This window comes from Sitodiplosis mosellana, unplaced genomic scaffold, assembly GCF_009176505.1.
Source record: "Sitodiplosis mosellana isolate CC-2019 unplaced genomic scaffold, AAFC_SMos_1.0 Smas_scaffold_6226, whole genome shotgun sequence".
Classification (NCBI taxonomy): Eukaryota; Metazoa; Arthropoda; class Insecta; order Diptera; family Cecidomyiidae; genus Sitodiplosis; species Sitodiplosis mosellana.
In genome coordinates, this window is record NW_022601467.1 from 19,382,868 (window position 1) to 19,405,860 (window position 22,993).

Here is a 22,993-nt window from a genome sequence, read left to right on the forward strand (position 1 = left end):
ATGTTGCAAAACAATCATGGTTTTGCAGGTTTCCGTTTGTTAAAAGAGGTCAATAACCCAAGAAAATTGGATGCTTATGAAAATTTGTATATTTACAAAACGAAGCGTTCAAATATGAACATCCAAAGAACGCAAGTTGAAACGTCTTTATATAAATTTTCAAAACCATTGAATACTGAAGACATTTTCAACAAAAAGTCGCATGTTTACACTCATTAGCCATGATTTTAATGTCATTCTCTCTGGAATTTTGATTTTAGCAACCATTGTGACAATTATTGTATTTAGTTTAGTTTCGAAAACTCGCCTGAGGATGGTGGAACGTCCACCGAAAACGTTTGCGGAAATATAATTTTTCGTTATTTGTACCAGAATAAGAAGAAATAAAAATTCATATGTTATTTTAAACTGGTATAGTAGTTCACGACATAATTTATTGATTAAAAAATTCACAACAAAAAGTAACTCAACAAACGAAGTAAAAAGTGCAATATAAATTATTTTGAAGTTTACTATGTAATAAAATATGTACTTATGACTGGAAATGTTGAGGGCCGCGTTAAACACACAATCACTACATATCTACAATAATCCATAACCAATGTCCGTGAGAGGAAAAGTTCATATGATTGAAAATGATCAAGTGCACTGCAACATGCAACTGCCATTTTGTTCCAAGAAACCTGTAGCAATACATGGACATAATTTTTCAGAAATGAAAAATGAAATTTCATTAGTAAAATGTCCAAATTATTGCGCAGCTTTTATAGAATAGAATTTAATAATCATTTCAGTAATAATAACTAATCAGATATTCAATAAATAATAAGAGTCCTGGATTTTATTCAGCAGGCAATTTCACTTAAACTGTTGCCAATATAACTACGAAAAATATCTTAGATGCCACGTACCTGAACATTGCGTTCGATATATCAGTTTGTATGAAAATCGTTACGTCTGGCACTTATCATACTAATCGATTCAATTATTAATTAATTAGCTTTAATGAAATGAACCAATAATACTATGAATGATGTGAAAAATATCAATAATCTATAGTACATCTAGCTTCAATGCGTTTGATTTCGATAAAGTTATTGTATGGATTGCTCACTTGCTATTTATCAGAGAAAATTGCTCTAGTTTGATCGGTCAATGAACAACGTTCAGCTAGTTCAAAACTAGCCCGAACAACAATATAAATTCATTTTTTCAAAAACGTGAAATTATTTTCGAATTGATGACACACATAATCAATATCGAAAACGCCATAAGCGCAAGTTAACTCACTGTATTGCTGGTACATCTGTTGATGATTTAATATATAGTCAAAAAAATGTTACGTTTTGAAAATATATTAAGTTTTCATTGGTCGGGCGCTTATAACGAAATGAATGTTTGTCATGTGATAAATTGACATCGAGAATTTCAAGAAACTTCAGAATATCACTGACCTCTTCTAAAAATCCAAAATCTAGTGATTCGATTTTTAAACTTATCAAATTCAAACGTGATGTAGTACCGACAGCAGAAACACACCGTGAAGTCAATTTAGAACGAACCAATGCCCAAACATCAAGTTTGACTAATTTTTTGGTATATTTTTGCGTGAAAGCGGTATTATTGGCACATACAAGATATTTTTTTTCATTGATTTATAATGGTGTTGAAAACAGGAAAAATCCCAATAACATTCTTCACAGATATTTATCATCGTCGGCTTCAATAAGCAGATCGTCCAAATTCAAATACATACATATTTTCGAGACAAAATTAATTGATACCCATAACTTTCGTTTGTTATCAGATTCTACGATATTGTTTTGTTGTTTTCTAATTTTTTGATTTAATCCATTTTTGATCCAAAATCAAGAATATCTCACTTAATTTTGCATTACTAAGTAATGATTACTTCATCAAACTATCACTTTCTTTAGAATTTTATTAATTGGCCTGAAGAAAGTGTGAAAATTCATTCAAAAACATCATTTTCCTTTAAACGTTCAGAGTAAGAATTAATAAGTGACGGTCAAGTGCATGAAAATAGATTATGCTCGAAAATGTCCCGTGATCTGCGGAATATTTGGCCCAATGTTTGCTTTACAGCCTGTTTGGCATCTATTATTTATTCAGCTTACAATAATAAAATGCAAAAATGCACCAAGAAAATAATATGCTACAGAAAACATTAAATAAACAAATGAATAGCCTTCAGAATTCTGTCAATTCAAAAGAAAAACATGGCACAAATATAAGGAAAAAGTTTTTTTTAATTATAAATAAATAAAATTTTAATTCTCAAATGAATTTTGCGCCATTCAACGATTGAAGTTGTTGTCGCATTGAACGCATCCATCGTCACAACAAGTGACAATTGTAAATATCAACATCACATGTGCTTAGAACTCACACGCGTTTCGTAATTTCATCAAACAACAGACTAAAACAGCATCATAATCCCAAGTCAAACCGATTTTAATTTAAGTAAATAATAGAAGATGAAGCGTGAAAAGAAGACGCCGACCAAAGTGAAATCACGAAAAATTTCAACCAGCAGTAGCAGCAGTTCCAGTGTTGACCAAAGTCAACCGGAATCAAATGTTGTCGCAGCGAAACAACAAAAACAACCGAAAGAAACCCGAGTATTGGTAGAGGAAAGTAATCAAAGTGCCAACAAAAATCAAGCCAATGTCACAGTTCGCCTTGAAAATGCTGATTCGCTGGCAAAGTACCGCAACAAATACCCTCATATTCAAATCGAAAATCCAAAGACAACGACAAACTTCGCAGCCGACGAGATCAGTGACGATGACGAGATTTGGCTGTTTGATGTGCCGGCGACGATTGATGTCAAAAAACTCATTGGGAAATCCATAAAATTGGGCAGCAAAAAGTCCACAATAAAAACCGATGACGATGAAATCGAATACAATTCAACGAAAATTGATAAAGATGATTATCAAAATACGCTATCGGTGGTATTCCAAAACAAAGATGCACAATTTTCGATAAAGAACATCAAACCGGTCGGTCGAGTGCAGTTCCATCAAAAAATTGACGATACCGATGAGCCAGTTGAATTAACGCCGAGCGGTCGCCACCCATGCACAATATTCCCCGAAAATTTGAAAGTGCGTCATCCACTTCTGGGCCATCAATTCGAAGATAAAATTAAACTAAGCAAAACAATCAAAGAGAAATTGATGGAAGCGAAAACGGTGTCTGAACAAGAGTCACTGCCAAGTGTACGTGCAAAGCAAGAGAAGGAAGAAAATCGCACCAGTTCACAGATATCGCCGAAAAAATCGAAAAAACGAAAAGCTGAATCGGCCGATGACACAGTCGCCCAAAAGAAACTGAAGGAGGATATCAAAATGGAGAATGGACACGACGATGATTTAGCGATGATTAAGCAGATTTTTGCAAAAAATACATAAAATTCAAGCGATATTGAATTGAAACGCCAATCACTTATTGAATTTTGGTAGAAAAATTCCCTAAAAATTAATTACAGTATCGAAATGTATAATTAAATAGAAAATTTTGGGTTTTTTTTTTAATTTCGAAACTAAACAAATCGGTTTAAAGTGTTGATGACCAATGTTCCCAATCTTGTAGATCGGCATATAGCTCCAGGCCCGGACTTTCTGTAGCATAAATTTGTCTGCCACCAAGTAGGATGTAGTTTGGATGCAGTTCACCCGATTCCACTCCACACTTTAGCAGTTGCTTTGTCTTTTGGATGGCAACGGCTGTTGGCATTTTTTCTGTTGGAAAGAGAATAACAGTTTGTTGGGATGAACGTAGTGACTTTGCAATAGAATCAATCATTCGTTGTGAATCGAAGCATTACCATTGAATGATCCAATGAATGCAATTCCCGTTGAATTTGAATTGTAATTGTAAGTATGACCACCACGGATGTGCCAGCCAGTTCCTTCGTAAATATCATTATCACTGACTAGAAAGCTAAAATGAAAGGCTTTGTTCAAACGTTTGTGTTGATTCAAAGTAAAATGAAACCGTACTTGTATGGAATGTCTTCTCCGCCTTGTTCATCCATATGATAATTTTGTATGCCAATCAGAATATTTGAGCACTTCAATTTGGTTTCGCATGACGGTGTAACTGTATGATGCACAATCACATATTTCACTGGGATTGTTTGATATGTTATACTCTTGGCTGTTCGACTGCCCCATCTCTTTCGACCGATAATTTGTGGACAGTTACTAACAATCCGATTTTCATCATCTGCGGAAGAAAACAAACAAAACTGATTTAGATCTGAATTGTATTTATTTTGAAAAAGTGTTCTTTCGGTCAAGTTCAACCTTCGACCGATTGATGAACAAAAATCAAGCAATACAACAAAATCGTAGCGATTCTCATGACTCTTTAGTTTATATGATTGCACTGAAAGGAACTGACTGCAATCATACGATGGTCTCTTTAATCAAGATTAGCGAAAACGTTCGAATGAATATATTCGGATTCATTATACCTTATCGAACCGGACACTGAGAGAGAAAGAGAGAGAGAGAGAGAGAGAGAGTCTCTCAGTGTGCGTGTGTGTTCTTTGTTTTGCTTTTGTATTCGTACTTTTTTTTAGCAAAGTCATATTAATATGAATATGTCAAGGGTTACGACCTTGAATTTCCAATTGAAAAAAAATCCCCCGTATGGACTCACAGACGTCTGCAAGTAACAACAACAAAAAATGAAAGAATCAATTCATTGTATTGAAAACCGCCAATCATTCAAAACCAAATGGCATTGAACGTATTTTCACCACTGTCAGAATGTCAAAGCTAACCTCAAATAGAACATCACTAGAACTACTCGTGAGATACATGTTTCGATTATTTTGATTTAGTTTTTTCTTGTGTGTGCACAATTTTAGAGATATGAGCAATTGATGTGCATCAATAAAATGCAGATTTGAAGTGCGAAATCAAATCTTCGAAGCGGCTCGTTTCCATTCATTCGCACCACCTGAGCCAATGTCATTTCATAATCTACAATTAAATTCTATCAATAGAATGACATTGAGATAAATGTGATTAATTGAAAAAAAGCAAAAGTTAATTGTGATTCGTCATAGAGTTTGTTTCAATTAAGTAGCAAAAATGAATTTACTGCGTCAAACGAATTTGTGTAATGCATTAAAATCTTACCACCGTTTAAATTTACTGTCAACATCGTTGCCATCGGTTGCATCGCACACAAATTGTACAAATAATCAATTTCATGGCATCGAGGCATGTGCAAAAACAAAACCCAATTATCATCTGTCTCAGTGTTTACGTAATAGAAAACAATTGGACGTTTTCCAAAGATCGATTGCGAGTGACCATCATCATGTGATTAGCCCAAAAACTGGATTGCTCACTTCGCTGAGAGATAATATAGATCCATACAAGCGACTAATTCGACTTGATCGACCGATTGGTAAGAAAATGATTCATTTGAGTCATGTTTTATTTTGGAAATTTCTATATTTGACTGATTTTTCATGTGTTCATTCATTTTAAAAAGGATCGTGGCTTTTATTTTGGCCATGCGGTTGGAGTATAGCGTTGAGCGCAACAGCCGGCGAATTGCCCGATATTACAACGCTGGCGCTATTCGGATGTGGTGCGGTCATAATGCGAGGAGCCGGATGCACGATAAATGATCTATGGGACAAAGATATCGACGCAAAGGTGGAACGAACGAAAAATCGGCCACTGGTCAATAAAGAAATTAAGCCATTAGACGCATGGGTATTCTTATCCGGACAGTTGAGTGTGGGATTAATGGTGTTGCTTCAGTTGAATTGGACATCGATTGTGATCGGGGCATGTTCATTGGGTTTGGTCACCATTTATCCGCTCATGAAACGAATTACCTACTGGCCACAGTTTGTATTGGGCATGACATTCAATTATGGTGCTTTGCTTGGATGGTGTGCCACACAAGGATCCATCAATTTGGCTGCCTGCCTACCGTTGTACGTAGCCGGAATTTCATGGACCATCATATACGACACAATTTACGCTCATCAGGTAATTAATGCAACAAAATGCATCTCAATTTAAAGAACATTGGTTGAGATTCAACTCAAGCAAACCGTTCGAATATCCGCAAATAGCTCAAAGTGATTCTAAATTCCGATTTTTTCCCATTTCATTTTTCAAAGGACAAAGTGGATGATCTTATCGTTGGCATCAAATCGACGGCACTTCGATTTGGTGACAATACCAAAGCGTGGCTCACCGCATTTTCCACAGCAATGATGGGTGGTTTATTAACGTCTGGATATATCTGTGATCAAACTTGGCCATATTATACTGCCGTTGGATTGGTAGGTGCTCATCTTGCCCAACAACTAACTTCATTGAAAATCAACGATCCAAGCGATTGTGCGCGCAAATTTATTTCAAACTATCAAGTCGGCCTTATCATATTCATGGGCATTGTGATTGGAAATTATTTAAAATCGAAGCATGATAACAAAATCTCCACCAATTTACAATCGACCACACCAACAACACTGATAGAAATGACAAAAGAAAAACTGCACATTACATGAGACAAAAGAAAACGCCGAAAACAGTACCGTTTTGATGAAAAAGTGACATCAAGAAATATGGCTGCATTATGTCGAATTTATTATTCAAACGAATACGGGATAATTTTTTTTAAGATAGCCGCGGTCGGTACGAATATGTTTTTTTTTTGTACAAAGAATCGAACACAATTTGCCACAAGACAATTTAAAAAGTCCAATGTTCCATGTATTCATATGCCAAAGAGAATAAAAAACGAAGGAAAAGGATAAATCATTCATTATTTGAATTAATGTAAAAAAGCGGGTCTCACCAATGTTACCTAAATGTATTAAAATGCAAAGAAAAAACCAACAAACCAATAGAATTCTGGAACATTTTACAAGAAAATTATTAATTTTAAACACTTCTCTAAACATATCATCCCAGATTGGGATGGTTTCAATAAAAAAAAGACACAAAGTATACATACCAATCAAGAACAAATGCATTTTTATTTCGATTATGCTCATTTTGCAACTTGTTAGTGCAACACTGGTTGTCTTCACACAAATTGATTTAAATGCAATTATCAAAACTGAAGTGGATTCAATGTATTATGTTTGGGTTGTTATTGTTTGCAAGCATGCATTGCATGTTTAACGAACAAGTGTGGGTGTTTGTTGCCTCTGTCGTTCACTAGTTCTCATTTCGGCTCTCGGTCGGATCATGGTACAAATCAGGAAGCAATGGCTGTTGGATATGAAATAAATATTTTCACTCTTACTTGGGCCACACACACACACACACACTCACACACACACCGCAGACTTCAGACTAATACAGTTTACAAACTGTGTGTAATTTTGAATAAAAATAGAGTGAGTACGACATAAACGGGAATGGTTGATCGTTTGCGCTGCTCAACCAAATGGAAACGGAATTATTATCGAAGAAACAATATAACATGATACACCGTAACTGCATTGAACATGTGAGCATAGGCACGGGGAGCCATCGACACACCAGCTGGGAAAAAAAACCAACAAACAAAACAGCAACGCAAAAGAAAAAGAAACAAAATGCTTAATTCAACGAATTTTGATTCGACGTTTTATGCGATGGTTTGTGTGTGATTTGTACAAAATGATGATAATACATATATGTATGAAAACAAAGCAGAAAAAGAAAAAAGAAATGTAAACGGTAGTAGCGAACAGTCAACGCTGAATACGAATTATCGCGGAATGTGTGATTTTTTTTTCGTTGTTGTTATTGTTGTTGTGGTTTTCTGCCGTTCGTTGCCGTATAGACGAATATACTATTCACCCACCGGAATTCTACAGTGTATGATCACGTTCGCGCTTGTGCTACCGTCTTCATTCTCTTCCATCCAATTAGTCAGTCCATTGTTTGCTGTGTTCACCGATTAAAGTATAAGTCATTTTAAGGCAATTGTTTTTTCTTCTTCTTATCATTCGTTCTCTATTAACGTTATCGTAGTCTGCATTATTGGTTTTCAATTTTTCAATTTTATTTTATACCAATAGTCGAATTAACGAAGAAAAATGCTGTTCTGCATTCGGTTGTGTTTTGTATTTATGTTTATTGTAAATGAGATTATTTGCCGGTCAGTCGATACCAATACGGTGCCAACGATAGCCATCGATGGGGCAAATCGATTCAATGTCACCACAACGATTGGTGATGTTGCGCTTACTACTACCACAACTGAGCCAACACCGCGTACATTTGATATTTGCGAGTATTTTGATGACAAAAACGAAGTAAACATGTTAAAACTGCGCAATTCAATTACCGTGGTAACAAAACTCTTCTGACAATTATGGTTGCGGCAGGCAATGTTGCTGAGTAAATTAGAAGCGCGATTTCACAATGCCGGCCATCAAAGTGTGCGATTCATCGTTATAACCAGAAATGAGACCAACGCTCAGCGCATTCGAAATGCTAGCCGCAAATTGGAAGTGATCGCTTTAAACAATACACAAACTAGTCAATATTTGCAACTTGAAGATCGATCGGTATACATATTCGATAGCTGCGGCCGAATCGTTTATGTGATCCATTATCCGTATAGTTCGGTGCAAAAGCCATTTGTAAAAGCGGCCATTCTATCGACCATTTACGATCGACCTTGTGGATATTGTACACAAATCGTAAGTATTAGTTTCAAGTATTTTCAAGTATGTTTGATTGTTATTTATCATTTGAATACATCTTCAGGACGATTATGACGACGATGATGGTGGAGATGATGGTGAAGAGAGTTTCGTAACGGAAACCGAAACAACAACCACCGATACACCTGACATAACAACCGAATTAACAGCAACACCTATCAATGACGATGATAACATTTCGCAATTGGATCAATTTGCATCAACACAATCGTCCAATGATGATGGCCAAGAGACAACAACCGAATTACCAAATAGTGTCAATGATGTGGTACAACACGAAAATGAAATCGTCAAATTTAGTCCACCGATCAGTACGAGCATAATCGATGACAGCATTGGTGATATTGAATCATCGAGTTATGCATCTTACATTGTACCACTTAAGATAATTTTACCCGTTGAACATGTACATAAGACCAACAACGATTCATTCGAACGTTTCAATTATATTTTACTAAAAGTTGACGATGCATCCTATCACGAGCATATATACAGCGATAATTCTGACTTCCTGCTTCCCGTTGAGCGGAAAACAGAATCGCCCACGGCGAAACCAGTTTCTGATATTGACAACAACACTGAAACAGTTACAAATACACCATATGTGATAAATACGGATGGAGGCAAAACGATTTCAGATTCGATTCAACGTGAGGACGGTAGCGGCGGCGATGACAGTGACACCGTTCTCGTTGATTCGCTAGGTTATCGCTATGAATTGGGAAAACACTATCAAATTATGGACGAACAAGGAACATCGGTCGTTGAATTTGACGAAATTTCAATGGTACGCGAACGGACACCAAGCAAATCGCACACTCCAATTTCAAAGCCGAAACCAGAAAATGCACCAAAATCCACCACTGAATCAGCACCAAAAAGCAATATGCACAGTGAACTGTACGAAGGTCATTATGCGAAAATATTTCAGTGGCTGCACTATCATCTGTAGTGCACATTGAACGAGTTTTATCAAATGAAAATGCGATAATATATGTTTTTCTTTTAATTTATTTGAATTAAAATGTGTTTCGTTTTCTATATTTGTTTTTGTTTTAAATAACGAAGTAGTCTATTGTATATTCCAATGCAATAATTTGTTGTTTATTTTCTTTTTCTCTTGCATTTTTTTGTTTCTTTGTTTGCATTTAGTTTTATCCTAGCCGTCTTTTATTTTCCTTAAACTCAGTTTTTACTCGCTTCGTTTTTTGAACATGATTAAGTTGTTTTTTTTTTTAATATTTATATATAAGTATGTGTTTTGTGTGTTTTCTCTTCTTTTCTTTACTCTCTATAATTCAAATGAATAATGATCAATCAGTAATCGTTTGAGATTTCTTTTTTCCTACTACACATGATTCACATACGAAGCATATGAACTGTTCTGGATTTTTTTTTCGTCATTTTTTTTCTTTTAATAATGTTTGTTGGTTTTTTGTCTTGAGAACGGAATTTGCATATAGTTCAAGAGCCTATCAAAGAATTCTAAGCGTTTAACGAAAGAACAAAATCATACCATATTTCTCTTTATTGTTTCAAAAGAGAATATCCAGTTTTTTTTTTATTTGGCATTTTGAAACAGTGTCAATTTATTGGATTATTTTACAGTAATTCAATTTATCGTCATCGTCATTGTTTTTCGTTTGTCTTCAACTATTCGATTTCCCAGATACAGCACCCTCTCCGATTTGATTTAATTCGAGTTTGAATCTCGTCAATCTCATCCACTCTTAATTGTTATCGAGCTATCGAAAATTCTCTCAACTTCATTCAGGTAAAATAATGTGCATGTTATATTTGAATGCAAAACTTGTTCCGAATAATTGCAGAAAGAAAAAAAAAGAATAAATTCAAGAAAGAAAAAAAAATTCGAAAAAACTACTTCAACGTAATTCGTTTTTCTTTCCATATTTTGTTTTCATTTTTTTCTTCTGTTATTGTGGTTGCTGCGGTTTTTTTTATTTTGTATTTGTTTTGCTTTTTTCGTCTGCTTATTCTAAACATATACATAATTTTAAACACTATTCTTTTCAATTTTATGTATTTTTTTTCTTGCTGTTGTCTTCATTTTTTTTTTATAAAATAAATTTATTGTGTCATGCCAATAAATAGACATTAGGAATTCAATTAAGAGAATTTACAACTCTGCTATATAGGAAATCGGCTCTTTTCCAACCAAAATAAAACATATTGGCCTTTGTTCGCAAAGTGAATATAAGATTCATATTTTTGCAGACATTTTTTTTCTTCATAAATTTAGAACAATCATCGTCGATGATAGTGGGGATGGGAGGATAATTTGATAAAATATACATACACAAAAAAAAATTCATAAAACGATTTACAAAAGAAATCGAATATTTAATCATTGGATTTAAACGGAATGGAAAAAAAAATTGCATCTTTTTCCATCATCATTCAAATTCAACGCATTTGTTTTTTATTTTGCTCAGTTTCGAAAAGATGAAATCAAGAAAACAAAAAACAAAAAACAAAACAAAAAATCGCTAGCTAATTAAATAAATAAAAATTGTGCCTGTATTAATGTTTTTTTTTTGGTTCTCTTTTGAGACAGAAGCTATTTTGAATGAGGCTTATTTGGGAGGAATTCTAAATTTTCCCCTTGAAAAACACTCATTGGTATTTGTATATTGCAACAACAAAAAAGAGAGGAAAATATAATTTAAAAAATAGTTTCTATTCAATTTTTTTGGAAAAAATTTCTCATCAAATAAATAAATTCGAACTTGCCGTCGATTTGTTTCGAAAATGGGGCAGTTCATTCATTGACAACATCATTTAATAAATAAATCATATTGTTTGTGATCACAACGCATAACACTTAAAGAAAAATGGGTCAAACGAAGAGAAAAATATTGGATGATGATGAAACTTAAAAAGAAAATAGGGAGCACGGATGAAAAGAGATTACGGCAATGGGAACTTCGTACTATTTTGACTTTGAGGAAATTGAGTTGCTATTGACACAAACCAATACATTTTTTCATTTTTCTCGTTCATCTTCTTTTTGGTCGATTGCAATTTTTTCTCTGCTAACCAAGAGTTGTTTCTTATCTGATCGGCTTTTTTTTTCACTGAAATTATCAATAGAGTGATGAAGATGTTCGCTTTGAATTCATGTCATTTAATTCTTTACATTAGCTCTGAAACTATTTCAGAGCCATTACGAGCACAACAAAAAAGTTTTCGTTCGTCTAGTATCCATATTTCAATATGTATTTTTTTATGTATGGAAATTCTCAAAATAAAAATAACTGACTGAATTATGTGTGTTCGAATTTCGAAACTGAAACTGTTTTATATCTTTATCTTTTTCAACATTGTTCTTTTTTTCTTCTCATTTTTGTTTTTATACAATACGTTAACAACCATCTTTTTTTGCGTTTGGTTTAAATTCATTATAAAAAAATATATTTATTGACTCAGTTTTCTTGTGTCGTACTTGTCCAAGACTGTCTATACATATTTATTCGCCATTTTGGTTACAGTTATGCTGTAAACGCTTTGGTCTAAGATCGGCTGCAATAGCCAAAACTTAGTATTGTTTTCATCTTGATTTAATTTTCGTTTTTCTTTACTGCACTCTTGTTGCGTGATGAATTCATGAACACAACAGAAAACACTGGTTTATTTTGTTTTTGCTGCTATTTTTTCAGCATAACGAAAAAAGCGAATAAAAACCATCAATGGCGTTTTCTGTATAATCGATTTTCTGAATTTTATGATTGGTATATTGGTATTTGATTTTAGAGAAAAATGTAAAACCGCTATTTTATTTCCATTTCGTATTAATGCTCTTGACGCGTTGGAATTGAGTCAGTTGTGGAACATAATGATGCTTCATGAGAATTAAAATTGTCGATTGGATTGGATCATTTCACAGAGATTGAACGTTCGTTCTCATGAAGGATCAATAAATTGTGAGCAAATAGAAAATAACAGCGGAATTGAGAGTGTGCAGAGGGAGAATGCTTGGGTATGGATAATGTTCTGCACATGATTTTTGGTTTATTTTATTGGAGTAAATTTTATCTGTTCAAATTAGTTGCGTATTATATGATGTTGACTAAACTTTTGCGACATTTTTGCAAAGAAACAAAAATAAAACCCTGTGTACATATATTCAATTTGAAATATGGCTTTGTTAGTCTTGCTTAAAATGTTCAAGTTGACTGGATATTTCAATTAAAATATGTATACAATGGTTTTTGCAACAAACAGAACAAAAACAACACAGTTAAATGAATGGGCAAGCGGAATAATGAAACGTAATTCTGTTTTTAAATGAAGTGCCTCTGAGAAAATTTTGCAGTAAAAAAGCCCCACAAAAATATTGTCTGAATAAGATTTTCATACAAATTTTTATCAGACAATATTTTTGTGGGGCTTTTTTACTGCAAAATTTTCTCAGAGGCACTTTATTTAAAAACAGAATTACGTTTCATTATTCCGCTTGCCCATTCAAATGTCTTGTTATATTGTTATATATGCAAAATTTGAATGAAAATGACTAAAACTTCAATCACTCAGTCACTCCATTATCTCTTCTCTCCTTCAAGAGTATTTCTGTCCGATGCGCCAGATATTGGGCCGTCATCAGTAACATTTTCTCTTTCATTTCAAATGAATGCAATTTCCCGAAATATTTCCCTCTTTTCCATGTTTTACTAACAATGGCTGTGTGTATGTAATTCGGGTACGGTGAATTTCTACATTCTGTACTTACAACACATTGTCTTCTGTGCATTGAATTTGTTTCTATCACATTCAAAATTAAGAGATTAAAAAAAAAGAGTTTTGACAAAGTACTCGAAATCATTTCAATTGTTCTTTAGCGATACTGAGACACATGCACATTTTCTTCTATTTGGATTAAATCAATCAAGTGTCGCCGATGAACAAACTTAAAATTTAAAACAAACAAAAAATGTCTAAAAGTCGAAAATTATAAATGTGGTGAATAATGAAAAAAAAAGATATATCTATATATAAATGTGTATCGGCGAAAAAAAAATACAACGCGAAACTAGTATATACAAAGAGAGTGAAAAGTCTTCTATCATTATCAAATTAAATTTGATTGATTTGCACATTATTTTTTTTAAATTTTTTCTTTCATGAGAATTTATCAACATCACAATCGCACATACACAGGAAAATAAACAAAACAAATTTTATATGTCTGTCCTTCTCCTAATCGCTCGTTCGGTATAAAAATCGAGTTCATCGGCAAAATTGCTAATTTGGACACGAACACAACTATGAGTTTAGATTGAAAATCATTTGCAATGAACAGATGAATTCATTTTGAAAATCAATGGCAATTACAACACTAACTAAACATTTATACCAGACGATGTGACAATGGGACGTAAAGATTTGGTTAAATTCTGTGTGTTGTTTTTTTCTTCTTCTTCTTTTTGACAAATCATTGTTCTTAATTTTTGTTTGAAAAGCCCCCATTTTGGTTAGAAGCTACTTATTATACATTCTGCTTACCATCGCATTTTGGTTTCGTATCATGTTCAGTTTCAAATTTATTTTGTCGCTCTGATCGTCGCTCTCCCATCAAAGGCATAGCAAAGAAGAAGAGACTCTGAGTTTCTATAAAAATCTTGGCGGAATCGAATGATATGAACTAGATGCCGGACTTTGGCGATGAATTACGTATGGTGAAGGAGATGTTGGTCGTCTGATATAGTGGTGAATGGTTCCAGCTTGTGGCGTCAAAATGTGGTGATGCTGGAAATGACACACACAAAGAAAATGGAAAATTTACAATTTCCCGAACAATAGCTACAGATCGCACATTGATGTACGCAGGTGTCGAGTGTTTTACCTGCATACTGTGATGTCCCACACCAGCTGCACCCATTATGCCATGGCTCGAACCATCGCCAAGATCGAGTTGTAAGCTTTCAGGTGGTTCGTTTAGCTGTAGGTGTCCTAAGGAGGCAGTGGCCATTGCAACATCTGGCATAATTTCAGACAAATGATGACTCTCAGAACATGATGCGCCCTCATTTTCGCCAGGCATGCGATACATCATGCTATCACCTTCGGTTATCAGAGCGGGCAAATCATGACGACGTACGCTGCTTGAACCACCACCCATTGGATGGCCATAGTTTTGGCCGTGCTGTTGTCGTGGGAACGTTAAGTTACCGTCATAACAGGAGCTTAACGACTGCGCCGTACTCGTTTCGGTAGCATTTTGCATCGCAGGCGATGGTGGCGGTGTAGTTTCGTCTTCATCGTCCATTGGATGATTTTCTAGAATAAAAATTCAATTTTTCAGTATAATAATCATTGTGTTTTTCAATTAATTAAAGGTAAGTGTTCAAAAATCAACACATGCTATGCCATTCCATACCTCCATGATGGATATTTTCCGTGGATTGGGCTGTGTTGATGTTGGTTTCATCATCGGCACAGTAGCATGATGTATTTTCCAAGAGATCGGCCACTCCATCGGGCAAATTAAATTCTCGCACCACACGCAACCGAATTTGCCGACTGATTTCCTGCCTAGAGGATAGTGGAAGCGTTAATGCTCGCTGACAACTCGGTGAACTGCGCAGTTTTTGCTCTCGCTTTGACATCGCCATCATAGTGTTGGGATCGGGTGCGGGCAGTGATGCGGTCACAATGTCGGCCGGTGCGCCATCGGTGCCCAAACGTGAAACCATGTACAATGTATCGGGAATATCGGGCAAATGTCGACTGCGTCGCATTCGGAAAACGTCAATTTGTTGTGATGTGGCTGGATCTTCTAGCAACGTTTTCACTTCCTCGTAGTAAGGCATGAATAAGCGCGGCCGAACAAAGAGTCCATGATTCTTCCCGCCACGAATCCACGCATTCACCCGGAAATTTTCCCGTTCATCGCCGATCATGTGCGACGGTGGTGTGCTAACCAAACCACGCCGAATTGCCTGATTCAATACTTCACTGTTTGGCGGCAAGACATGGTCCATTCGAACTAATGGCAACAGATCGGATAAAATCTCTCGCAATTCAATGTCACTCAAATCCCGTTTCTTTATTCCTTTTCGTGTCACCGAATGTGCCGTATGACTCAATAGGTTTGGTTCTCGATCTTCCATTCGCCTGATTAGCTCGTGTTCGCCCCATTTCAACACGGTTTGCAGTACCTCCAGTTCGGATGCTTGCAAGAAACTACTCTGTAGTGCGTTGATCAACTGGGACTTGTCGAGTTGATGCAAAACCGGCGATGCGATCACCGATGAAAATTCTTCGCGTAAAAAGTGACACGACTGTCGATACACCCATGCCGAACCATGCGGTTGACTGCCCCATTTCAACACCTGTGGCAATGTTTCCAATGTTAGCCATTCGAGTATCAAGTCTTCGCACCCTTGTGACAAAATGTCTAATTCCAAAAATCTACCGATCTGATACAATTCCATCGCTTCTTCGAGTGGTGTCGGTCGCGTTCGGCCGGTGTGTGTCAACGCTTGCACTTCGCCCAGGCTGCCAGCACTGTTGCCACAACCGTTGCCACGCAAAATTAATGATAAATCTACGGTATCGAGATAAATAGCATGCAGTAAAACTCGAGCATATCGTTTTGGTATAACAGTCTCATCAAGCACAATTCTAGTCGGTACGTGCAGCGATCGCTCTTGATCCTCATCGTTGCGGGTGCGACGTAGAATTAAATTTCGAAAAAATGGTGAACGCGCACTAAGTATTGCTTTGTGACATGGCAGCTCTAGTTTTGGTCGAAAGCCGTACTCTGAACTACCAGAATCGGGCCGATGGTAATCAGATCCTTCAGCTGTAAAGACAAGTGCCGCGTCCGCATAATCACCAGTTTCTAGCAGGTATCGTAAATCATGTTCAAGTGGATTTGGTGTGCCAAAATCTTCGCCCAGCCGACGCAATAAATTCACATCAATCGATGGATCGTGCGAGCATAGATCGCCCGTGTACAAATATCGCAGAAGTGACGAAAACAGTGGTGTGTCGACGGGTGATGAACGGAGTTCTAAGCAGATGCGCGCACCAAATCCCGGACAGCCGGCCAATAAATCACGAAAATATGGACATCGAACCGACAACAGGGCTCGATGCACGGGAAACACGCTTCCCCGAAATACCAAATCACAGTCTGTGCAATATTTAAAATCATATAGAGCCGAAAGATCCTGTTTAAAGGTTGCAGCTGGCGGACGTGCCAACTCTGCTTGTACCGATAAATCCTTCAGCGCGGCCAATGCTTCGTATTCTTCTAATAATGATGCCAATTCAATGGAACTCCAATCGGATAAAAAATCACGTAAAACTCGCCCATGATCGCATGCCTTTGACGACCGTCGACGGCGAATGAATTTCTTTTTAAGCGTTGCGAAACCAGTCACTTTTTTTCGACGTTGATCACGGATATAAACACCACCAGACGTCGATGAGATTGGGTTACTTGTAGCAGGACAATCAGCTGTTGATGCGCTCACACCCATTGTACTATCTGTCATACGTGGCCTCTCTTTATTATCACACCAATAAAAACCACAAGGCAATATACAGCTCCATAGACCAGCGTTCATATCTCAAATAGCGAGCCTGCAAACGAAAAAACCATCCATTCAGTTCGACTTGCTTTGGTTTTCTCTTCTACTTGATAGGGGCCAATATAGGCACAACATCAGCCAAACACCACATCAATAACAACGAAAGAAAATTTATTGAAAAAAAGAACAACAACAACGCCACCACCAAACAAATCACATACGCACAGCGCAAACAATACAGAAAAACACCTATTGCCCGTTCATTATTTCTTTTTTTTTCATTTGTTTTGGCGAGAGAGAGAGAGAGAGAGAGAGGTAGAGTGACAACAAAACTAAAAGAACAACGTTTATACACTTTAATTCGATTGTAAAACGATAATTGCGTATACTTTGGTTGGGTTGTTATACGAACGTAAAATGAATAGAAAAAAATATTGTAGTCACTTTTGCTTTTCTCTGCATCAATCTATGAATATTGACGTTTCTGACCCAAATTTAATTGGATATGCTCTTTTGCTACATGTACATATATGCATGTTGTTTTCAGTACCAACACCCATATCTCTCTCTCTCTCTCAATAAGTGATTTCTGCATGTTTACTGGGCCTGTGCTCGAAATTCTATCCAATCATACATACTTGGATCCATTTTAGTCACATATATTTCTTTTTTTTATTCGAAACCAAAGTGAACAAAAACTGAACAGAAGTCGAATAAAAATGGATTAATGCGCTCGTTTCCGTGTATTTTTCACAAATTTTCGTGTGTGTTTCGTTTTTTTTGCTCTTGCTCTCTTCTTGCTTCACAATAAATATCGAACAATCCAAATGTCAGCCATGTTTACACTCCATCAACCTTTTTTCTCTCTTTCATTTTTGATGCAACACAAAACGATGACGAAAAATAAAACCGAATAGCCACTTGACTTTTGACCGTCGCAAACCAATTCAATCGTATTTTCCGATTATTTTTCACACTTTATTTCACCATTTAGCAGTCATTACACGAAAATTCAATACATCAAAATTGAATTCCAAATAGCAAAACTGGAAAGTGTATTGTATGTTTTACGTGTTACAGAAACAATAAATCTGTTCACTGTAATGTTGAAGTATTTTGTTTTGGTCGACAGAACTTTCGGGTTGTCGCTGCTGGGCGATGTGTTGCCACATGTAAGCGCTTATCTTGAATGCAGTAGCGATGAATGTTCGAAACAAAACAAAACAAAAATTCAGCCTGCTTTTGGACCTGATTTTTATCAGAAAAAATAATTATTACAATGGCATTGATGTAAAAAAGGTTTGTTGCATCGAATGGAAAAATTCATCCATTCTGGAACGTTGAGATTTGTTGAAGGAAACACAACTCAAGGTAATACAAGACTCTTGTAATGATCGAATTAATCGATGATGTAAAGTACGTCACAACAGTTGCGTGTGTGAACCAAATGTCATTTTTCGTATAGTGTATTCTGTCGTTGAAAGCACTCTCTGTGTAGCTTATTTGTTGTCAAATCGGGATAACTAACTATTCCTATGCTGTTTGTGTTGTTGAAATTTTGAAAATCGAGTAGAAAATGCGTGCGGAAAATATTGATATACAAGCCAAATCGCTGACTGACGGACTGCCCATTTGTAATTCGACTGGAACAGGCACGGCAACGAATCAATTGTACGATGAAAATGGGAGCACAGCAGGTGAACACCATATATCATATGATAACAGTTTTCAGTGTCAACAATCCGATCGCATGTAAATATTTGCACTATTCGTTATCGATATTGTTCATTCTTTTCTATTTGGTAGTTCAATAGCTCCCTCTTTTGCATCTCTTTGGGCTTTGTTTTAATTTTTATAGCTATATTCTCCATCCATTTACTAGGTCGCTGTATGTCATCTGTTCTGGGAATGGTTTTTCAAAATTCGCTGAAGAAAAACTTGCGGCCGAAATTCTTTTTGGACAGTTAAACGATAGCGCACATGAAGATGTGAAAGATGTACTTCGGTATGACCAGATTAACTCTCTATCAATATAAAATCGGTGTATTTAACTCTCCATTAATATAAAATCCAAATTGAATTCGTAGACAAGCGTTTGGCTCACTCGAAAGAGACTATTTGAATTGGATTGACGAGTGTCTTACACAACAAGTTCAGAATATGGACCAAACAAGGCATAGCAATGAACAGGCAACTCTGCAGGTAAGTCTCTCGAACACATTAGGAGAATTCCATTTGATTTGTGAAACTATCTTTGTATCTTTTCTTCTTTGATTTCGGTCAGTCATTTGCCGATGAGAAAACCGTCTATGGAATCCATATAGCTCTGGCTTTGATATACAACTACAAACTGTACACTTGCAATGTGGGCAAGTGTCGTGTCATTTTGTGCAAAACGGATAGCAGCAACGTTCTGCGAGCGGTCCAAATGAGTGCTGGCTGTGAGATTAACCAGGAGAACACATATGCATGGCAAGTAGACGAATCAATTCAGAATCAAAATTCAAATCTTAACCATAATGGGTTGACTTTCTTGTGTTTTTAATTGCAGCGAATCGATATTGTCACGATTAGAAATTGTCGGGCCAATTCCATTGGACGATTCACATCGATTCTTGGTACTTATGTCATCTGGACTGTGTAAAGCGCTTCAAGAGGTGCACAACCACGAAGAGCAGAATATAAATCGTGAACTGGTACAGAGCATTGTGCATTGTTTTCGAATCAAACCAACACTTGCGGCCATCGCACAATCCGTTGTCGAAAAGATTATGTCACAGCATCTGGCCCACTACATGCAACGAACGAATGATGTGCAATTCAGAAGTCGACCCGATATGACGTTAATGATACGAAATTTCAACTATCCAATGCCAAACGAAATTCGACCACAACAAAATAGGGTGAATATGTCACAAAGCGCAATTTGAATTGCAATCTCATGTCTAACCCTTAGAATCGAATGCTCGAACGATTGAATTTGCATTGTTTTTTTTTCAGGTCACATTCAATCCAATAAATCGAGAACATGTACTGACCAATCACACAATGTCATCGTCATCGGATCAAAGCAGTAGAATGGATACGACCAATTCAAACTACACAAACAGTTCAACGACAACGTCTAGCTCCAATCGCAGTGATTTTTTCGATAAAAACATTCGAATTAGCCCATACGTTGACTTCACCGACTATTACCGAAATGTTGAGGCAGCACGACGAAACGGCACACTTCCACCAAATATTCGATTTAGTTAGCATAAATAATTTGCCCGTCTTCGAATTGAAACGAACGGTTGAAACGATTAATTTGGTTGATATATTTATTGTTTTTGTTTTTTTTTTCGTATTAGTTATGGTTAAACGAATTTCATACGAGAGAAAAAAAATAATATAAACCCGCAGCTATTTATTAACGTCTTTTCTTTTCTGGAGCCGATGAGTCGTCACTGGTTGACTTTCTCTTGTGAGAGCTCGTTTTTTCAGCGTTTGTCTTGAGTTTATCTGCATTTGGACTGTAGGCCCAATAAATCAAATCCAAATGTTCTTGTGTGGGTGAACCATTATCGTTGAATAGTTTCGATTTGTTTTCCTTGATTTTTTTCTTGAGTTTGGCGAGATGTTCATTTCGAACAATATCCCAGCTCTTGGAATCATCATCTTTTGGATACAACGTACGCAAATGCTCATAGCGTCCCTTGGCTTTTCCACCGTAAACTTCGACGAATTCAGCAACAAGTTTGCTATTTGGTTTATTAAATGCGGATACAGTGTCAAATGGTAGGTAGGCCAGATTGTCAGCAGCACGATTTTCACGATCAAACTCTTCCAAAAAGTCCTCTAGTATCTGCACACCTTCCTTAATCGACTTGATCTTATCTTCATTCTTCGTCGCTTGTAGAACGCGCTTTGAATTCCCAATTAAACCTTTAACGGCCAATTTTTGGTAATTTGGGTCACGTCCTTTAAGAATTCTAATTGGAAAATAAAATAAGTTGCACATTATCTCGCATTGTCTCCCGCGAATCTACTTACTTCAAAGTCTTTTGAGCTGCTTCTTTGTCTTTGAATCCAAGACCTGGCACCGTTTCAGGTTTCTCTTTATCTTCTTTGGCTGATGAGTTTGAGCTCTTCGTTGAACTACTTGATGAGCCTGCATTTTTCTCAGTCCAATCTTCAAACACTTTGATAGCTGCTTGAATGTTGGCTCTTTTATCTTCAGCCTTTGTCACTGCAAAAGGAAATACACTGAAGATCTGATTTGCTTTTTTCCAAATCGATTAAATGATCTCACTTACATGTTAGCACACGTTTTGCTCGACCCAACAGACCACGCACCGTCAATTTTTGATATTTTAAATCATGTTCAGCCAATAGTTTCACTGTTTCTTCAGCCTTTTCCTTATTCTTGAATCCATACTGCGATTCAGTTTCTTCTTTGTCTTTACCCATTGTTATTTTTTTCGCTAATGTTCGAAATAAAATTCTTTTTTAACTAATTTCCAATTAATCACGCAACGTTACAAAGCGACAGAATATTCGGCAGCGAGTAGTTGACAGCTCGAAGGCCAAAACACAAATAATCTCAACGTTGAACGAAATTCAGTGAAATCCAAATTTTAGGAAGGGGAGAGCAAAACAAAAATCATGAATATATACATTATACGAATGATTTTCGGTTGAAACATCGCTCAAAATATCATAGTGACGTAATTTCATTTCGTACACATCTGTTTGTTTCGCCGACGATATTATTTTTTCGTGTATCGCTATTCCCTTCTTCTCTAGTCTGTCCGTCTATTGTACACACAATCGGAGGTAGTATTTTTTCCGGATTGTACGTTATCGTTATTCCGCTGTCGTTCATGCTTAACACACATAAATTATGTTCTGCTTAACGAGAATGTGTGTGGCTTTTGACGAAACGCTACTACTTTTTAGGATAGAAGAGATCATTGGTCATTTTCAATATCAGGAAATAAAATATTATGAGCTAATATATTTATTTTAAATATTCGGCGGCTTCGTTATATCGCATTCCAATTTGAAACTCTCTTCGTTTGGGTATGGTCAAAAATATTTTAAAAATAGTTAATTAGCATAGTTTTTGGAGGAAAAATCTACCTGAGACGATGTGTTTCCAATGAAAAAAAAAAAAGAGTGTACAATATTTTGATGAAAACAGTAAGTGTTGTTCGTTGGGGTAGGACAAGTTTCGTTTGTTAATCGACAAAAAATCGTTCATTGCTCCTGAATGATACAGGGGAACGCAGCGTAATTTAATATTAAATCAAATAAACAATACAACTAGATGTGATGTTTCAATTTGTTTTTCACAAAATCAACGAGTCGATGGTTCGATTCTCAAGGTATTTTCAATTTCTAAAATTATTATTTCTTATTGATTCTTATGGTTTAGCGCCAACGAATTCGATTCGCATCTCTTATTGAATAAATCCATCAATATCTATGCTATCCCAAGTGGACGCTGAACTCCTTTCCACTCTCTTTCTACTCCATTTACACACCTTTGTTTATAATAAATGGGGAAAGGAGTAACGACTCCCTTTTTGTCTCATCTTCTTCTTCTTCTTCTTTTAAGATGTTGTGTGCTCACAGCGCATAATAATCAGAATATAGGAAGAAGCAGAAAAAGAAGAAAAAGAAGAAGAAGAAGAAGATGAGACAAAAAGGGAGTCGTTACTCC

The 22,993-nt window shown here is 36.1% G+C and overlaps 7 protein-coding genes across 9 annotated transcripts; 4 read left to right on the top strand and 3 right to left on the bottom strand.

The window, feature by feature from the left end:
- The first annotated feature begins 2,498 nt into the window (after positions 1–2,498).
- On the top strand, positions 2,499–3,541 carry LOC129578709 (uncharacterized). Its single transcript, XM_055467690.1, has one exon. It carries the CDS (start codon positions 2,499–2,501, stop codon positions 3,435–3,437), a length of 939 nt encoding a protein of 312 aa, XP_055323665.1. The 3' UTR covers positions 3,438–3,541.
- Positions 3,451–7,078, bottom strand: LOC129578717 (peptidoglycan-recognition protein SA-like). 2 transcript variants are annotated; one of them, XM_055467700.1, is made up of 4 exons: positions 7,024–7,078; positions 4,029–4,254; positions 3,854–3,969; positions 3,451–3,767 (listed from the first exon to the last, which is right to left on the bottom strand). In XM_055467700.1, the coding sequence occupies exons 1-4, from the start codon at positions 7,061–7,063 to the stop codon at positions 3,583–3,585; spliced, it is 567 nt and encodes a 188-aa protein (XP_055323675.1). In that variant the 5' UTR covers positions 7,064–7,078; the 3' UTR covers positions 3,451–3,582. The 2 variants fall into 2 exon arrangements, with proteins under 2 accessions (XP_055323675.1, XP_055323673.1); XM_055467698.1 differs by lacking the exon at positions 7,024–7,078 and adding an exon at positions 4,335–4,466.
- On the top strand, positions 4,510–7,037 carry LOC129578704 (4-hydroxybenzoate polyprenyltransferase, mitochondrial). Its single transcript, XM_055467683.1, has 3 exons — positions 4,510–5,451; positions 5,539–6,047; positions 6,182–7,037. Exons 1-3 carry the CDS (start codon positions 5,130–5,132, stop codon positions 6,572–6,574), a joined length of 1,224 nt encoding a protein of 407 aa, XP_055323658.1. The 5' UTR covers positions 4,510–5,129; the 3' UTR covers positions 6,575–7,037.
- Positions 7,079–7,483: 405 nt separating the features above from the next.
- LOC129578706 (uncharacterized) lies at positions 7,484–12,038 on the top strand. 2 transcript variants are annotated; one of them, XM_055467684.1, is made up of 3 exons: positions 7,765–7,964; positions 8,081–8,707; positions 8,775–9,774. In XM_055467684.1, the coding sequence occupies exons 2-3, from the start codon at positions 8,393–8,395 to the stop codon at positions 9,681–9,683; spliced, it is 1,224 nt and encodes a 407-aa protein (XP_055323659.1). In that variant the 5' UTR covers positions 7,765–7,964; positions 8,081–8,392; the 3' UTR covers positions 9,684–9,774. The 2 variants fall into 2 exon arrangements, with proteins under 2 accessions (XP_055323660.1, XP_055323659.1); XM_055467685.1 differs by having other exon boundaries at positions 7,484–8,707; positions 8,775–12,038.
- A 1,509-nt stretch (positions 12,039–13,547) lies between these two features.
- LOC129578689 (BTB/POZ domain-containing protein 7) lies at positions 13,548–18,409 on the bottom strand. Its single transcript, XM_055467624.1, has 4 exons — positions 17,925–18,409; positions 15,126–17,338; positions 14,592–15,025; positions 13,548–14,494 (listed from the first exon to the last, which is right to left on the bottom strand). Exons 2-4 carry the CDS (start codon positions 17,320–17,322, stop codon positions 14,357–14,359), a joined length of 2,769 nt encoding a protein of 922 aa, XP_055323599.1. The 5' UTR covers positions 17,323–17,338; positions 17,925–18,409; the 3' UTR covers positions 13,548–14,356.
- A 359-nt stretch (positions 18,410–18,768) lies between these two features.
- On the top strand, positions 18,769–20,696 carry LOC129578707 (TGF-beta-activated kinase 1 and MAP3K7-binding protein 1-like). The gene is made up of 6 exons (XM_055467686.1): positions 18,769–19,038; positions 19,169–19,291; positions 19,374–19,488; positions 19,571–19,758; positions 19,838–20,189; positions 20,287–20,696. The coding sequence occupies exons 1-6, from the start codon at positions 18,863–18,865 to the stop codon at positions 20,542–20,544; spliced, it is 1,212 nt and encodes a 403-aa protein (XP_055323661.1). The 5' UTR covers positions 18,769–18,862; the 3' UTR covers positions 20,545–20,696.
- LOC129578710 (uncharacterized) lies at positions 20,583–22,067 on the bottom strand. The gene is made up of 3 exons (XM_055467691.1): positions 21,585–22,067; positions 21,322–21,517; positions 20,583–21,260 (listed from the first exon to the last, which is right to left on the bottom strand). Exons 1-3 carry the CDS (start codon positions 21,736–21,738, stop codon positions 20,699–20,701), a joined length of 912 nt encoding a protein of 303 aa, XP_055323666.1. The 5' UTR covers positions 21,739–22,067; the 3' UTR covers positions 20,583–20,698.
- Positions 22,068–22,993: the final 926 nt, after the last annotated feature.

Coding starts and splice junctions, on each gene's coding strand:
- LOC129578707 (XM_055467686.1), top strand. CDS start 18,863: ATGCGTGCGGAAAATATTGATATACAAGCCAAATCGCTGACTGACGGA. Junction 19,039..19,168: donor TGTCAACAATCCGATCGCAT/GTAAATATTTGC, acceptor TCCATTTACTAG/GTCGCTGTATGTCATCTGTT. Junction 19,759..19,837: donor CAGGAGAACACATATGCATG/GCAAGTAGACGA, acceptor TTTTAATTGCAG/CGAATCGATATTGTCACGAT.
- LOC129578706 (XM_055467685.1), top strand. CDS start 8,393: ATGTTGCTGAGTAAATTAGAAGCGCGATTTCACAATGCCGGCCATCAA. Junction 8,708..8,774: donor GTGGATATTGTACACAAATC/GTAAGTATTAGT, acceptor ATACATCTTCAG/GACGATTATGACGACGATGA.
- LOC129578717 (XM_055467698.1), bottom strand. CDS start 4,392: ATGAGAATCGCTACGATTTTGTTGTATTGCTTGATTTTTGTTCATCAA. Junction 4,255..4,334: donor TGTTCATCAATCGGTCGAAG/GTTGAACTTGAC, acceptor TTTCTTCCGCAG/ATGATGAAAATCGGATTGTT. Junction 3,970..4,028: donor GGAGAAGACATTCCATACAA/GTACGGTTTCAT, acceptor CTTTCATTTTAG/CTTTCTAGTCAGTGATAATG.
- LOC129578689 (XM_055467624.1), bottom strand. CDS start 17,322: ATGAACGCTGGTCTATGGAGCTGTATATTGCCTTGTGGTTTTTATTGG. Junction 15,026..15,125: donor GGAAAATATCCATCATGGAG/GTATGGAATGGC, acceptor TTTTTATTCTAG/AAAATCATCCAATGGACGAT. Junction 14,495..14,591: donor TGGGACATCACAGTATGCAG/GTAAAACACTCG, acceptor TGTCATTTCCAG/CATCACCACATTTTGACGCC.
- LOC129578710 (XM_055467691.1), bottom strand. CDS start 21,738: ATGGGTAAAGACAAAGAAGAAACTGAATCGCAGTATGGATTCAAGAAT. Junction 21,518..21,584: donor AGCAAAACGTGTGCTAACAT/GTAAGTGAGATC, acceptor TTCCTTTTGCAG/TGACAAAGGCTGAAGATAAA. Junction 21,261..21,321: donor GCAGCTCAAAAGACTTTGAA/GTAAGTAGATTC, acceptor TTTTCCAATTAG/AATTCTTAAAGGACGTGACC.
- LOC129578709 (XM_055467690.1), top strand. CDS start 2,499: ATGAAGCGTGAAAAGAAGACGCCGACCAAAGTGAAATCACGAAAAATT.
- LOC129578704 (XM_055467683.1), top strand. CDS start 5,130: ATGAATTTACTGCGTCAAACGAATTTGTGTAATGCATTAAAATCTTAC. Junction 5,452..5,538: donor TCGACTTGATCGACCGATTG/GTAAGAAAATGA, acceptor CATTTTAAAAAG/GATCGTGGCTTTTATTTTGG. Junction 6,048..6,181: donor ACACAATTTACGCTCATCAG/GTAATTAATGCA, acceptor CATTTTTCAAAG/GACAAAGTGGATGATCTTAT.